This window comes from Nomascus leucogenys, chromosome 5 (genome assembly GCF_006542625.1).
Source record: "Nomascus leucogenys isolate Asia chromosome 5, Asia_NLE_v1, whole genome shotgun sequence".
Classification (NCBI taxonomy): Eukaryota; Metazoa; Chordata; class Mammalia; order Primates; family Hylobatidae; genus Nomascus; species Nomascus leucogenys.
In genome coordinates, this window is record NC_044385.1 from 102,946,291 (window position 1) to 102,959,366 (window position 13,076).

Genomic DNA, 13,076 nt, shown 5'->3' on the forward strand with positions numbered 1-13,076 from the left:
AAGTCAAATAACTAGGAGGACTGTCTTTAGAGAAGTTATCTAAAATGCTAACAGACTTGATTATAGCTAATATTACAGTAGAGCCTGCATACAGTTTCAATTGATTAAACACATTAAGTGAGTAAACTTTCACATTTGATATAGTTTCTTTTCCTGGAATGGACTAGAAAATAAAAACATGCTGTCCAAGATTTCTATCTGCTTATGTACTTACAGGAAAGAGAAATGTGAAGTCAAAGATCTCCAGAGTACAAAATATGGGGCTCTATTCTCAAGCCAATGGAAGACTACTATATTCTGTCATTCTTTCAGATTGCTTACTCTGCCACCAACCATGATTTTTCATAAATCCAAGAGGATTCTTCACAGATGACATTTTTGGCTAAGGTTCATTTATTATAGATACAGTTTCCTACAGTGACAAAGGAATTATTGAACCTTGCCAGAAGCAGTAAGACTGCCTAATGAACAGGTTCTTGATCTCTCCGGTAAGTTTAAGGTGTGAATGGCAATAGTTAGTGAAAACACATATTTCTCCCTCCTTCAGTATCAGGAAGGAAGAGTGTAAGGAGAAAAAATATAGTCCTGCCAATATAGTATTATTTCATTTGTGTATAAAAAACATATTTTAATGTGTACATAGAAAAAATGACAAAAGAAATACAAATGTTTATATTGGGGTATATTTTGATTAATGGTATTTCAAATATTACTTCTGATTTTTAATACCTCTTTAGAAAAACGTTCTGATTTTTCAAATTATCTACAATAAATATGTATAATTAGCAAAATAAATAAATGTGATATTTAAGAAAAATAATTATAACAATAAAAGAACACAAGAAGCTTCAATACTTTCAATAACAAACTATAACTAATTACCCAACACATGCTTTTGCACTTCTCTTCATAAAACAGTCTTTTGTAAATTTACTGAATTTTACCTTTACTGCTGCGCTCAAATAATTAAATTTTGAAGGTTATCTATCATATTTGAAAGATAAAGAAACACGAAGCCCAAATAATTACCTGATATGGCCAGTCTAATATGCTGGGAAAGTGAGATAAAAATACATTTGGCCAAAGCAAAATGATATATAATGAGTCTTTCAAGGTTTTATTTTGCCCTTCTCAAATCATGTATTTCCAAATGTGACTTTATTATTTCATGAATAAGTGTGATCATAAAAGTTTAGTTACATCACATTTGGATTTAATAATTAACTCTTTACCCTTAAAAATTGTACCTTGTTCAGTTAAAAAGTCCTAAAATCACTTCCGATACTTTTATATTTGAAAAAGCTCAAAAGGAAATCAAAATTATATTTACATATTACCATAGAGTGAAGTATACTGTCTTTTAAAATTGTTTGTATAAAGCAAATATTTGGTACAGAGATAATATCTATAAATAATAAAAAATTTAAAAATCTAGAGACAGAGAAAAAAGGTGGGGGAAGAGGCAGCAGCAGAAGGAGAGGAGGAGAAGGCTAAGGTGGAGAATTCTGAATGTGAGGCCGGGTGCGGTGGCTCACGCCTGTAATTCCAGCATTTTGGGAGGCCGAGGTGGGTGGATCATCTGAGGTCAGGAGTTGCAAACCAGCCTGACCAACATGGTGAAACCCTATCTCTACTAAAAATACAAAATTAGCCAGGCATGGTGGCACATGCCTGTAATCCCAGCTACTTGGGAGGCTGAGGCAGGAGAATCACTTGAACCCAGGAGGTGGAGGCTGCAGTGAGCCAAGATCGCACCACTGCACTTCAGCTTGGGCAAGCAGAGTGAAACTCCATCTTGAAAAAAAAGAAAAGAAAGTATGAGTGTGAAGTTTCTGAGTTCCTTGCCTAACAAATTTATCTATGACTACTACCATCTTCTTCCCTTCTCTTCACACCCAGAGGAAGAGAACTTTTCAAAACTTTTCAACTTTTCAAAGCTATTTTTTCAAACAATATTCTTGATCCCACCCCCCGCCATCTCTCATAGAAATTTGTTTCAACTTGTGCCTACATGGTGATAACTCCCAAATCTATTTTTCCAGCTGGCACTTATCTTTTGAACTTCAGCCCTACATAGCACACACTGGACACTTCACATTTACCTCAGAATCAGCATGTGCAGAACTAAACTTGATCATCATTTCAGCCAAGCACTGTTCCTCATCCAGTTTTCCCTCTTTCAGTAAAGGGCCTCACCACACAAAACCTTTAAGAATATCTTTAGATTCTGCCTTCTTTTTCAGTCTTTATAGCCAATTTATTACTAATTCCTGTCAATTCTGCTTAACATTTCTTATATCCAAAACACTGTCACTACCATAATTCCAACCCTCATTAACACTCTCTAGACAACTGCAATAATTGCCTAAATGGTTCCTCTGTCTCCAATCTCACTCACCACCCTGTAGTTATGGATATGCCTTACTAACTGGAGTACAAAGTTACTTACTAACTGGAGTACAGTTACTGCAGTGTTAGTAGGGCATATCCATAACTACAGGGTGGTGAGTCTGATACAATCATGCAAGTCTGATGATATTCTTTTGCTTAAAATCTTCAATATTTACTAATCACGAGACAACATCTGAATCAATTACATGGCACATAAGGCCCTTCATGATTTAGCTTCCTGCTCTCTCTCTCGCTCTATCTCAGTCATTGTTGAGTCCTTACTCTAACGCGTTCCACTATATCTAGCACTCCCTATCAATCCTTAAGGCACTAGAGAATATTTATTGACCTGGTTCTTATCCCTACAAGACAATGCTTTCTTGAGGGCAGGAATTATGTCTCATCCTTTCGTTCTCAGGACCTAATACAACGCTGGCTACAAATTCAAAAAGAATATACTGAATTAAGAAAGAAATGATCCTACATAAGTCTAAATCTTTTAATAATGTGGCATGACTGGCTTCAAATGGGTTCAGATGGGAAATATGAATTCTAAGTGTTACTGTTTAAAAATTATGCACCAGGCACAGTGACTCACGCCTGTAATCCCAGTACTTTGGGAGGCTGAGGCAGTCAGATTGCTTGAGCTCAGGAGCTCAAGACCAGCCTGGTCAATCTGGCAAAACCCCATCTCTACTAAAAATACAAAAAGTATCCTGGGGTGGTGGCAAACGCCTGTAGTCCCAGCTACATGGGAGGCTAAGGTGGAATGATCGCTTGAGCCCAGGAGGCGGAAGTTACGGTGAGCTGAGATCACGCCACTGCACTCCAGCCCCGGTGACAAAGCCAGACCCTGTCTCAAAATGAAAATAAAAACAAAAATAATAAAAATTATGTAGCTATAAAATCTGTAAAGTTTTAGAGGATGTAGATTTTAGTGACAGTTTGAGCTGGGTAAAAAACTTAATGTAGAAGCATTCAGGGAATAGAAAGCTCCTTTAAATATACCAATGATTACTGATCCACAAAACACAAAAACAAAAGCAAAAAGCAAAAAAAGGGTGACAATCAAGGTCTATATAACAGTCAAACTCAATTTATTAGTAACTAAATTTTAAAACTCAAGAATGGGAAAAATAAAACTGTATTACAACAACATTTCAAAAACATACTAAAAACTGTCTTAATCATGTTAAGGAAAAAAAAAAAGAGTAGGAGAGACAGAAACCTCAGGCAAGAAGGAATGGGACAGCCACATGCTTAGGAGGAGCAACAGGGGAACAAAGAAAAGGAGCAAACTAGGATAACAGACAGTAGCATTTGAGGCTGAGGCACAGAGACGGTCAAAGGGAAAAGAAAAATGCCAACATTTCCCACTTGCCTTCAAATCTCATCACCTCGAACCTTAAGAGACTAATTTCATCCTCAGTGTCAATTCTTCATGTCATGGAAATGGCTGCCAAAAAATATCACCTGAAAGTTTCACTTCCCACCCATAGTAAGAGGCATCTCATCACTTCTTCCTCTCTCTTCACCTCTCATTCATCAGGTGATTGCACTGATTCTCTAGAAGTTTCATTTGCTTGCATAATTTTTTTAATAAACTGAAGAGTTCCTTGACAAGTAACTCAAATTCATTTGCACCTACACATTTTCTTGTTTGCACCTAACCTGACACTTGTAACTATATATATCATTTACGAGCACTTCTTTCTGTCAGGTACTGTTCTCTCAAGCATTCAACATCCATTAATTCATTTAAATTGTCAGTACAACCCTATGAGGTAGATGCAACCCCCAATTTATAGATGACAAAACTGAGGCACAGATGTGTCAAATAACTTCCATTGTCACATAGCTAGTAATTTTAATGGTGTTTGAACCCCAGCAGTTTGGCTCCATAACCCATGCTAACCCTGTTTGCAGACAGGTCAGTACTTGGTGGAAAATTCAGTATTAATCACTTGGGCTATCTGATCTTCTTTAATTTTCTTTGAAAGATCCCCCTTTGACTCTATTAATTATGCTGCAAAAGGTTATCTTAAGAATGCCTGATATTTCATTTAATACTCACTAATCCTGATGTTTTTAAACACCCTAGGAATCCATTGTTCTTGTTTATGCAATTTAATTTGAACTACAGTTTACTATTCAAAATCTGCATACCTGTGTAAAAAATTTACCCAGGCTTTTGTTTTCTCTCACAATATTGAACTTAAGTAGCACAATTACTACAATACAGTGTGACTCACACATACACAGAATTGGTATTCTAACTAAAAAGTAAATTATACAAGTCCTCCAGCCTTACGTCCTAACTCAGCTATGTTTTTTATCTCAATCTCTCCTAGTTAAGCATAAGAAATTACAATTAGAGACCATAATTTCTATGTAGAGCAGCTCCCATATTAAAGATAAACATGTTTGTTTTAGGTTAAAGAAAGAAGCTATTGGCCAGGCACGGTGGCTCACACCTGAAATCCCAGCACTTTGGGAGGCCAAAGTGGGTAGATCACCTGAGGTCCAGAGTTTGAGACCAGCTTTACCAACATGGAGAAACCCCATCTCTACTAAAAATACAAAATTAGCCAGGTGCTAATTACAGCACATGCCTGTAATCCCAGCTACTCAGGAGGCTGAGGCAGAAGAATTGCTTGAATCCAGGAGGCACAGGTTTTAGTGAGCCAAGATCATGCCATTGCACTCAGCCTGGACAGCAAGAGCAAAACTCCGTGAAAGAAAGGAAAGGAAAGGGAAAGAGAAAGGAAAAGGGAAAAGGAAAGGGAAAAGAAAAAAGGAGAAGGGAAAGGAAAGGAAAGGAAAGGAGCTATTAGAGTAGGTACAGTTAGGACATTGCAGACAAAGGAAATAAGAAAAAGAAAAGGGTCCCACTCTAAAACAGGAGGCAAAAAGGACATGTGAAGATGGCTGATCAAGAAGCTGAGTAAGTTCACAAAACCTGTATTACTCTATGAAATATGAAGCAAGCCATCTGCCAAGAATAAGGTGAGAAGAACCTGACAATATGATAAAGGATGGTGGTGTACTTAGGAACAGCCACCATAAAATGTGCAACAGAACTCAGACCAGGTTCCATTTATGCTGCTATTTCCAAGTAGTAAAAAATATTTGCACAATCCCTTGTGGATATGTGTAAGTTTTCAAGGCATAATTTTAAGGTATCAGTTTAGTAAAAAGGCAATAGTCATAAATCATTTATAATTATAAAATCATTTTGAATATCTCTGTTTAGAAAAAAGCAATATGCGTAAGTTATATAAAGGCACCATTTTAAAATGTCTATTATTTTCACCTATTCTTTTGTTATAAATATTAACTATATCTACTATATAGAAAAAAAATATATAACAGGCCGGGCGCAGTGGCTCACACCTGTAATCCCAACACTTTGGGAGGCCGAGGCAGGCGGATCACGAGGTCAGAAGATCGAGACCATCCTGGCTAACACGGTGAAACCCCGTCTCTATTAAAAATACAAAAAAAATTAGCTGGGCACGGTGGTGGGCGCCTGTAGTCCCAGCTACTCAGGAGGCTGAGGCAGGAGAATGGCCTGAACCCAGGAGGTGGAGCTTGCAGTGAGCCGAGATGGCACCACTGCACTCCAGCCTGGGCAGAGCAAGACTCTGTCTTAAAAAAAAAAAAAAAAAAAAAAAAATAATATATATATATATATATATATATATATATAAAATAACCCTCCAGTCTTAAATATACCAATACTTAAACAGAACAGAGTACACTGAGAATAGTTCTACAACACAGGTTTTTTGTTTGTTTGTTTGTTTTTTGTAAATGGAGTCTGGCTCTGTCGCCCAGGCTGGAGTGCAGTGGTGCCATCTCAGCTCACTGCAAACTCCGCCTCCCGGGTTCACGCCATTCTCCTGCCTCAGCCTCCCGAGAAGCTGGGAGTACAGGCGCCCGCCACCGTGACTGGCTAATTTTTTTTGGATTTTTAGTACAGACGGGGTTTCACAGTGTTAGCCAGGATAGTCTTGATCTCCTGACCTTGTGATCCACCCGCCTTGGCCTTCCAAAGAGCTGGGATTACAGACGTGAGCCACTAAGCCCAGCCAGTTTTTTTGGGGGGGACAGTCTCACTCTGTCACCCAGGCCGGGGTGCAATGGCATCATCTCAGCTCACTGCAACCTCCACCTCCTATGTTCAAGCAATTTTCCTGCCTCAGCCTCTGAGTAGCTGGGATTACAGGCGCCTGCCACAATGCCGGGCTAATTTTTAAATTTTTAGTAGAGACAGCATTTCACCATGTTGGCCATGCTGTTCTCAAACTCCTGACCTCAGGTGATCCACCCGCCTCGGCCTCCCAAAGTGCTGGGATTACAGGTGTGAGCCACTGCGCCCGGCCTACAATACACGTTTCTATTATAGAAATACCAACTAGTTTATATGCTCCTGGTAAATAAGGGAGTAGTATCAGAATAACGCAGAAGTTAAGTTGGTTCATAGGTGATTTTTTTTTTCCTAATCAAGGGAAGCCACAATATCAAGAGTACAATTATAAGCTTAGGCAGAAAGGAAAAGGCTCTCAGCCCAGCTACTACACAGCTGAGAGGCTTTGTAGTTCTATTTCAAGAAAAATAAAAATGCATACCTGCATCCCAGGTGAGGAGCACCTCCCAGCTTTCCAGGGCTCTTGGCTTTCTCTTGTGCCCACCTTACTCTCAGCTCACTGGCTCAGAGCTCTACTTCCATCTGCCATGGCTCAATGCCTCTATACCAGCATTTCCACCCTACTGCTTTTGTACATTTTTTAATTGCCCCTATAACAGACTCCAACCCATTGATCTCCCTTCCTGTGCTTTCCAGTGAATTATCAGTTACTGACTTTGTTAGCACCTTAGTTATAAAGTTGTAGAGTTTTCCTTTTCTGCTCCAAATCTATTTTTGCCCATAAGCCGTGTTATTTTTAGTGTGCAATTTTACATAAAGCAAGGTATTTTAGCAATGCATATATATGCATTATAGCCAGAACACCTGCAGGTTATACATCTAAATATTAATAGAACTCAGTGGCTTACCTTTGGAAGCTTGATAGGGGGCTCTTTGGATTCCTCTTCTTCATCACTATCTGATTCTCCACTCTGCACAGAGTTCTTAGATGCAGCTGCCAACGATATTTCCTTTTTCTGCCATTCCAGAACGCAATGGCGTACATTACAGTAAATATTGAAAGCAGAAGGATTGCTATGTAGTTTGATATCTGGTACGATTACTGTATTCTCCAAGTTTTCAGACTGAAATACAAAACAGAATATTTCCATTTCACACTCCTTTCTATCATCAAGTCTCATTTTACATAAAAGTAAAGATTAGACAGGCTGACTTGCAGAAGACACATTATGTGACACAGCAGAGACAGTCTAAGTCTATGGACCCAACTTCTAGTCCCCTTTTCTATACCTCACTATTTTTTGAGTAATGCAGCAATAACCAACCAATCTGACAAGGGCTGGAAAGGGATGGGCAAAAAACTTAGAAATATTCTTGTATCACCATGACAGGAATAGACTCAACAAAGCTTAACTCCTAGAGTTCTGTATCAAAGGAAATTCATTTGATGACTTCCTAAGAGACACCAGACACACTGTAGAGTCCCAATGACCTATTACAAACATTAGATTGCATTTTGAATGCTTTTAAAAGTAGATATAGAAGTTTACACAGAAATGAGGGCCCCCCAAAAAAACACTTAATTTTCATCAACTCATTTCATTCTCATTCAAATAACAGTAATGCCAAGTAAACTGTAGATGCTTCCCTAAGCTCTCTCTCACCTATCAGTATTGATAAAGGCTAAAAATCATGTGCTTGGTAATTTGTTAAGACTAAACAGTTTCTCTTTTATGCCCAGTATTTTATTCATCAGACAGCAACTACAATTTCAAGATCAACATTTACATTATAAATATAAAAAGCTGTTTTAAAATATTTTAGAAATTCAACTTCCAATAATTAGAGTATGTCCAGGAAGTATCTAATATAAACAAAATGATACTTCAAGTACCAAAAACACTTGGTCCCAAATATTCAACTCTTCTTCCATAAAGAATTGGAAAAAAACAAAACAAAATACTCTTGTTAAATAAGAAATACATCAAAAAGTTAAATTGGCATGGCATATAACTTATGAGTATATGCATAAGAGATATTACAAATATCTCTTATCCAAATATCCAGAGATATTACAAATATTAGCTATTCAAATCCAACAATATATAAAAAAGTAATACATTATGACCAACAGAGGTTTAACCCAGGGACAATGTTGGCACAACACTGGAAAAGCAATCACTGTCGTAACAGAGGAAAAAATATATTATACTGCAAATAAACACAGAAAAATCACTTGACAAAAATCCAGTATCGATTCATGATAGAAAAAAAAAAAGTCTAAGTTAGGAATACAAGGGAATTTTCTCAACTTGAGAAAGGGTATCTACAAAATAACCACAGCTAACGTGGTAATAGACTGAATGCTTTCCCTCTAAGATTGTGATCCAAGCAAATAAGTCTACTCTCAGCAACTCATCAACATTGTACTGGATATCCTATCTAGTACAAGGAAAATATCCTATCCAGCCAAGGGAAAAAGGCAAGAAGTATTTTCTAAAAAAGAAATGTTTTTACTTGTAAAAAAACATGTAGAGAATCTTAAGGAATCTGCAAAAAAGCTACCAGAAATAGTATGCAGATTTAACAAAATCACAGGATATAAAATTACTATATAAAAATGAGTAGTATATACACATACTAGGAATGAACAATTGAAAAATGTAATTTCAAAAATGATAGCATTGAAGTCACAGACTGGGAGAAAATACTTGCAAACCACATATCCAACAAAGGATGAGTATTCAGAATATATAGAATTCTCAAAAGTCAACAGTAAAAACAAACAAGGAATCCAATTAGCAAATGGGCAAAAGATAGGAATAAACACGCCAATATAGAAGATACACAAAGGGCAAATAAGCACATGAAAAGATTCAACATCATTAGCTACTAGGAAAATGCAAATTAAAATGAGATATAGTACACACCTATCAGAATGGCTAAAATAAACAGTGACAACACCAAATGCTGTTGGGGATGAGGAGAAACTTATACATTGCTGATGGCCATGTAAAATGGTATAGCCACTCTGGAAGAAAGTACAGCAATTTCCTACAAAACTAATTATGTGCTTACCATATAATCCAGCAATTATGCTCTTGGACATTTACACCAGAGAAATAAAAACTTATGTTCACACAAAAACCAGTACATGAACGTTCGTAATAGCATTCTTTTAAAATAGTCAAAAGCTAGAAACGACTGAGATATCTTTTAATGGGCAAATGGTTAAACAAACTATGGTACATCCATACCGTGAAATGCTTACTCATCAAGGAACAAACAATATGCAACAACGTGTGTGAATCTCAAAGACATTTTCCCAAGTGGGGAAAAAAAGCGCCAATCTTAAATGATTACATACTGCACAATTCCACTGGATAACATTCTTAAAATGGCAAAATTATAAATGCTGAACAGATCAGTGGTTGCCAGAAGCTAACGAGAGGGTGAGGAAGGAAGATACCTGTGGCTATAAAGGATATCTCAGAGAATCCTTGTGATGGAACTGCTGTATATCCAAACTGTGGTAAGAGTCACATGGACCTACACATGTGATAAAATTACACAGACTTAGGTGCACACAAACACATACACACTGCATTCATACTAAAATCATCTCAAAGCAAAATAAATTTTCAAAACTAACTGCATTTACAATAACATCAAAAATATAAAATAATTGTAAATAAAAGTAATAAAATATGTGTAAACCCTACACACTGAAAACAAAAAAGTGTTGCTGAGTGAAATTTAAAGACTTAAATAAATGGAGATATATACCATGTTCATGGATTGGAAAATTCAATATCATTAAAATGGCAATTCTTACCCCAAAAGCAAGCCACAGAATAGGAGAAATGTATTTGGAATGCAGATATCTGACAAAAGACTTGTATTTAGAATATATGAGAAACTCAGGCAATTCAATAATAAGAAGACAATTACAAAAATAAGAGGCAAGATCTGAACAGACATTTCACATCAAAAAATAAGAATGGCAAAAGGTACATGAAAAGATTTCACATCACTAGTCATTAGAGAAAAGCAAGCTAAAACCACAATGGGAAACCCCTACTCAGTAGGCTGACTGAAATTTAAAAAGCGAATACCATATGTTTGCAAAGATAGGAAGCAACTAGATTGGTCATATACTACTGGTGGGACTACAGATTGGAACAACCACTTTGGAAAAGAGTTTTCTAGTTTCTTAAAAAGCTAAACATACAGGCCGGGTGCAGTGGCTCACGCCTATAATCCCAGCACTTTGGGAGGCCAAGGCGGGCAGATCACCTGAGGTAAGGAGTTCGAGACCAGCCTCCACATGGAGAAACCCCGTCTCTACTAAAAATACAAAATTAGCTGGGCGTGGTGGTGCATGCCTGTAATCCCAGCTACTCAGGAGCCTAAGGCAAGAGAATTGCTTGAACCTGGGAGGTGGAGGTTGTGGTGAGCCGAGATCGTGCCACTGCACTCCAACCTGGGGAAGAAGAGCGAAACTCCGTCTCAAAAAAAAAAAGCTAAACGTACATTTACTGTGCCAACTCTGAGGAAAAAGTTAATGCCACAGGCATGATTGCTTACTCCTTGTATTTCCCCAAGGAAACCATGATTGACCCTTGGCTAATCTTTGGGAATGCGGATGTTTAGAGTTTTCTTTGTGGTAGTGATTGAAGACTGTGTTATGAACACATGGAGCAATGGACCATGCCTCCTGGCCTGTCAGACTGCTCTGCATCTACAAACATCAAGCTTTACGATGTGTACCTGAGTTTCACTTACCATGTCTGATTGACTAACAAGATATGTCTATGTGACCAAAACCACAAAAAGTCTTGAATTCTAAAACTCACCTGAGCAAAAACAATATACACATTTCTCTGTAGTTCACTGCCAGAGAGAAAGCATGTCTTTCTTTCTGACATGAAAGCTCAGTCAACGAAGAACTAGGAAGCCTATGCCATAACTCCCTATACATCACAAACACATACCTTTTTCCTGCTGCTTGCTCTGTATCCTTTGTTGTAATAAATCTTAGCCATGAGTATAAATTGCTTGTGAGACTTATGAGTCCTTCTGGCAAATCAAAGGAAAAACCACCCAACCATTCCACTCCTCAGTATGCACCCAAGAAAAATGAACACACACACATACACATACACGTGCATATATATGTATATAAAATCAGCAAAAAAATGGAATGAACTATGGACATACAACAACATGAACACAAATCGTTATGCTGAGGGAAAGACACCAGATTAAAAAAAAAAAAAGAGTACTCACAATATGATCACATTTATATGAAGTTCTAGAAAATGAAAACTAATCTACAGTGACAGAAAATATATCTGTGGTTGTCTACAGCCAGGGTTATAGGGAGGGATGGAATCAGCAGAGGATAAGAAAACCGGCCGGGCGCGGTGGCTCGTGCCTGTAATCCCAGCACTTTGGGAGGCCAAGGCGGGTGGTTCACCTGAGGTCAGGAGTTTGAGACAGCCTGGCCAACATGGTGAAATCTTGTCTCTACTAAAAATACAAAAATTAGCTGGACATGGTAGCTGGCGCCTGTAATCCCAGCTACTCAGGAGGCTGAGGTGGGGAAATTGCTTGAACCCAGGAGGTAGAAGCTGCAGTGGGCTGAGATCGCACAACACTGTACTCCAGCGTGGGATACAGAGCGAGACTCCGTCTCAAAAAAAAAGAAAAAAAGAAAACCCCTGGAGATGATAGAAATGTTCTGAACTTTGACTGCAGTAGTGCTTCTATGCATGAATGTTAACTTTCAAAACTTACTGAACTACAAACTTCAAATCTCTATGTCAGGCTCAGCCACTGAGAAGCCTGAAGACAGACATATTTGGGATCAGGAAGTTGAGGAACTTTTCTGAGTAATGAATTTGATTTCTCCTGTAAGAAAGTGAAGTTATATGCTGGAAGATAGAATTTATCAGAGGTTTGAGGAGCATGGCAAAGGTCTGAAATAATCACAGAAGAAAAGAGAACTATTTGACCAGAAAAAATAATAGGAGAGTCTGGCTATGGTATACTTGAGATTGATGATCATGAATGTGTATTGTTATCAGTTAACTCTTGTATAACTCTTTTTGGCAGCACATGGAACTCACCTTAAGGGAGGGACAAAAGAACTGGATCCACACAAGATTGAGTTTTGTCAGATTAATGCAACAAATATACAAGGGAGATATGGTAGGTAAATAATAGCCTCCAAAAACATCTACACCCTAATTCCCCAGAACCCAGGTGAATGTTACCTTACATGGCAAAACGGACTCTGTCTATGTGATTAAACTAAGGATTCTGAAATGTACAGATTATCTGGATGGGCAATGTAATCACAAGGGTCCTTACAAGTGAAGGAGGGAGGCTGGACAGTGAGAGGAGGAGATAAAACAACAGAAAACTATCAGTGATGCCGCATGAGAAAACTCAACCAACCACCACTGGCTTTGAAGATGGAAGGGGGCCACAAGCCAAGACATCTGAGCAGCCTCTATTATAGAAACTAGAA

General features: G+C 37.9%; 1 protein-coding gene across 12 annotated transcripts in view; it reads right to left on the reverse strand.

Moving 5' to 3' along the window:
* Positions 1 to 13,076, reverse strand: part of MYCBP2 (MYC binding protein 2) — a 275,606-nt gene that overhangs the window by 229,092 nt on the left and 33,438 nt on the right. For all 12 annotated transcript variants that reach the window (XM_030813514.1, XM_030813510.1, XM_030813519.1 and 9 more), the window contains exon 3: positions 7,450 to 7,665. In XM_030813514.1, the coding sequence (XP_030669374.1) occupies positions 7,450 to 7,665 (216 nt within the window). The remainder of the gene's footprint in view (positions 1 to 7,449; positions 7,666 to 13,076) is intronic.